We start from the raw sequence: 4582 nt of genomic DNA, 5'->3' as shown, positions 1-4582 counted from the left end.
GAAGAAGGACCTTGAGGACCTTGAACTTGCCTTGCAGAAGGGTGAGAAAGACAAAGCCACCAAGGATCAGCAGATTCAAAACCTTAAGGACGAGATTGCCCACCAGGAAGAGCTCATCACCAAGGTTAATAAGGAGAAGAAACAACTCCAGGGTTGTAACCAGAAAACTGCAGAAGATCTGCAAGGTATTGAAGATAAATGCAATCATCTCGGCAAGGTAAAGTCGAAATTGGAATCTAATCTCGATGAGCTCGAAGATTCTCTCGAACGGGAGAAGAAGCTCCGCCATGAGGTCGAGAAGACCAAGAGAAAGGTTGAGGGTGACCTCAAGCTGACTCAAGAGGCTGTTGCTGATCTAGAACGCAACCTGAAGGAAATTGAAGCAACCGTTGACCGCAAGAATAAGGAGATAACTGCAATTTCTTGCAAAATTGAGGACGAACAGGCTCTTGTGTGCAGAGATCAAAGGCAAGTGAAGGAACTTCAAGCTCGTCTTGAGGAACTCGAGGAGGAAGTTGAGCACGAGCGCCAGGTCCGTAGCAAGGCCGAAAAAGCTAAGAATCTCCTTTCACGTGAACTTGAAGAACTTACTGACCGACTGGACGAGGCTGGCGGCGCCACTGCTGCTCAGATCGAGATCAACAAGAAACGAGAGAGCGAACTGGCTAGAGTGCGTCGCGAACTTGAGGAATCCAGCCTTCAGCATGAAGCTTCTCTTGCTTCTCTTCGCAAGAAGCACAACGATGCTGTTTCTGAGATGTCAGAACAGATTGACCACCTCAATAAAATGAAAGCTAGGTGGGCTCTACGACTAAATTTGTAAATTCCAAATTTTCAAAACTTAAGTACTTATAGTTGTTATCATCATTTTGCAATGTATCCTGGCTCAGTTCCAACCATTTAAGTTATCATCATTTTGCAATGACTCCTGGCTCATTTCCAACCATGTAAGCTTTTTTCTACTATTGCAGAACCGAAAAGGACAAGGATGCTATGAATCGTGACGCTGAGGATGCAAAATCAGCAATGGATGCTCTTACCCGTGATAAGGTATAACACTAATCAATGTAATGTTATGTTACATGATGCAGTTTCATTTTTGTTTTACAAATCTGTTTTGCATATTACGTATTACTCACCAAAGTACTACCTTGTCTTTTAAATATTTCAGACCTCTTCTGAGAAGACTACCAAGCATCTGCAGCAACAATATAGTGAGATCTGTTCCAAGTTAGACGAACTCAACCGTACTCTCAACGACTTTGATGCTGCCAAGAAGAAGCTCTCCTGTGAAAACGGTGACCTGGTCCGTCAGGTAGAGGAGGCAGAAAACAATCTTTCTCAACTTTCCAGAGTCAAGCTTTCACTTACCAATCAGCTTGACGATACCAGAAAGCTTGCTGATGAGGAGAGCAGGGTGAGTTTGATTACATCCCGGAAAACATTTCAAATACGAAATATACTGTGGTAATTTTATGTTATATTTTCCAGATGAATCATATATCAATATAACTTTGTACTCCACTAGGCACATGCCACACTCCTGGGCAAGTTCCGCAACTTAGAGCATGATATAAGCACCCTTCGTGAGCAACTAGAAGAGGAGAGTGAAGCCAAGGCAGGTGTACAGCGAATGTTGTCTAAGGCTAATGCTGAGGCTCTCATGTGGCGCTCCAAGTACGAGTCCGAGGGTGTTGCTCGTGTTGAGGAAATTGATGCTTCTCGCATGAAGCTCGCTGCTCGTCTCGAGGAAGCCGAAATGCAGATTGAGTCTCTGAATGTCAAGAATCTGCATCTAGAAAAGACCAAGATGCGTGCTAATGCCGAACTAGAGGAATTGCAAGTCACCGCTGAGCGTGCACAAACAATGGCTGCAGCTGCTGAAAAGAAACAGAAGAATTTTGACAAGATTATCTGCGAATGGAAGATGAAGGTCGATGACCTTACTGCTGAACTTGATGCTTCTCAGAAGGAATGTCGCAATTACTCAACCGAAAATTTCCGCCTGAATACAGTAAATGAAGAGACGACGGAGCAGCTCGACTGCATCCGCCGGGAGAACAAGAACCTGAATGACGAGATCAAGGACCTGATTGATCAGATCGGCGAGGGCGGCCGAGCGCACCACGAAATCCAGAAGAATGTCAAGCGACTTGAGCTCGAGAAGGAGGAGCTGCAAAGCGCTCTCGAGGAGGCCGAGGCAGCTCTCGAACAGGAAGAGAACAAGGTCCTCCGAACGCAGCTCGAGCTCAGCCAAGTCAGGCAAGAAGTTGACCGACGCGTTCAGGAAAAGGAAGAAGAATTCGACAATACTCGGTGAGGAATTAATGTTTAGTGGCATACTTATAATTGCATCACATGATAAGCAATAGGAAATAAGCTTCACATGCGTCCATGGTGTGTATGTGTGCGTGTGTATGTACACATATATATATTTATATATATGTATATATCTATGCATGTATTTGTGTATGTGTGTGTGTGTATTTTTGTGTTTGCACACACACACACACACACACACACACACACACACACACACACACACACACACACACATATATATATATATATATATATATATATATATATATATATATATATATATATATATATATATATGTGTGTGTGTGTGTGTGTGTGTGTGTGTGTGTGTGTGTGTGTGTGTGTGTGTGTAGGTGTATACATGTACATATGAATGTATATGTGTGTATAGATATATTATATGTGTGTGTGCGCGTGTGTGTACATATGCATTTTTCCCTTTGTTAAATGAATAACCTTATTTTACATATTCTCAACAGGAAGTGTCACCAGAGAGCCGTCGATTCTTTGCAAGCTTCTCTCGAGGTTGAAGCCAAAAATAAGGTTGAAGCTCTTCGCTTGAAGAAGAAGCTCGAGTCCGACATCAACGAGCTCGAGATCGCCCTTGACCACGCCAATAAGGGCAATGCTGACCTCCACAGGCATTTTAAGAAGATTCAGGATGAGGTCAAAGGCATGGAGACCCGAGTAAAGGAAGAGCAACGTCTTGCCTCCGAGTACCGTGAACAGTATGGCATTGCTGAGCGCCGCTTCAACGCCCTTCACGGGGAGCTGGAAGAATCTCGAACGCTCCTGGAACAAGCGGACCGCGGCCGTCGCCAGGCTGAGACTGAGCTCAACGACGTGCGTGAACAAGTTGAAGCCCTCACTGCCCAGAATTCAGCTCTTTCTGCCTCCAAGAGGAAGCTTGAAGGGGAAATACAAACTCGACAGGTAAGTTAGAGTACATTTGTTTCACTGAAATAAACATCTTTATTCACTGCTGTTGTTTTGCACGTGGTCTTATCATATCACTAGCTTTTGTATTGGTAATAGCAACGGCACAGCCATTGTTACTGCTGCTGTTATTATATGGATCGATAGCGGCAGTAGAATTGTTTCTCCATTTTCTTATAGGCCGATCTTGAGGAAATGATCAGTGAGGCAAAGAACTCCGAGGAAAAGGCGAAGAAGGCCATGGTTGACGCTGCCCGTCTCGCCGACGAACTCCGCGCTGAGCAGGAACACGCTCAGACTCAGGCCAAGATGCGGAAGGCCTTGGAGGTCAACGTAAAGGACCTCCAGTCCCGTCTAGAAGAGACTGAAACTACGGTTATGAGGACAGGGAAAAAGGCTATCAGCGACCTCGAAGTTCGCATCCATGAACTCGAGATTTCCTTAGATAACGAGACTCGTAGCCACGCAGACTCTCAGAAGAACCTGAGGAAGTGCGAGAGGCGCATCAAGGAGCTCGCCTTCCAGACTGACGAGGACAAGAAGAACCACGACAGGATGCAGGACCTCGTCGATAAGCTCCAGCAGAAGATCAAGACCTACAAGCGCCAGATCGAGGAGGCTGAGGAGATCGCCGCCCTCAACCTGGCCAAGTTCCGTAAGGCTCAGCAGGAGCTCGAGGAAGTTCAAGTTTCTTATTAATAGTGTGTATCCGTGAATGCACCAAATTCGTTTTTTTTCTGTAAAATAAATTGTTTCATTCTATCTGATATAAGATGTTATTGCAATAATAAAAATCATCACCAGTATTTTTTCTTTATAACAATGAATCTATGAAGCAAAAAAAGGTTACGTTAAATATTTCCTTGAATACATAAACAATGCAATCATACAACCACCTCTCTCTCTCTCTCTCTCTCTCTCTCTCTCTCTCTCTCTCTCTCTCTCTCTCTCTCTCTCTCTCTCTCTCTCTCTCTCTCTCTATATATATATATATATATATATATATATATATATATATATATATATACACACACACACACAAACTCACACACACACACACACACACACCACACACACACACACACACACACACACACACACACACACACACACACACACACACACACACACACACACACACACACATATATATATATATATATATATATATATATATATATATATATATATACACAAATAATACATACAGACACACACTCACACACCCACACACACACACAGACACACACACACACACACACACACACACACACACACACACACACATGTATATATATATGTATGCATATGTGTGTGTGTGAGC

General features: G+C 43.7%; 1 protein-coding gene across 1 annotated transcript; it reads left to right on the top strand.

Moving 5' to 3' along the window:
• Positions 1–49: 49 nt before the first annotated feature.
• Positions 50–3972, top strand: LOC113819191 (myosin heavy chain, muscle-like; the record flags this gene model as incomplete). The annotated part of the gene is given in 6 exon segments (XM_070132192.1): positions 50–798; positions 972–1050; positions 1172–1417; positions 1529–2316; positions 2802–3255; positions 3439–3972. Coding segments are annotated over 6 exon segments (2127 nt in total). The 3' UTR covers positions 3958–3972.
• Positions 3973–4582: the final 610 nt, after the last annotated feature.

The sequence above is a fragment of the Penaeus vannamei genome, chromosome 17, assembly GCF_042767895.1.
Source record: "Penaeus vannamei isolate JL-2024 chromosome 17, ASM4276789v1, whole genome shotgun sequence".
Classification (NCBI taxonomy): Eukaryota; Metazoa; Arthropoda; class Malacostraca; order Decapoda; family Penaeidae; genus Penaeus; species Penaeus vannamei.
The sequence above is the reverse complement of the archived record's forward strand: the minus strand, read 5'-3'. Positions and strand labels throughout refer to the sequence as shown.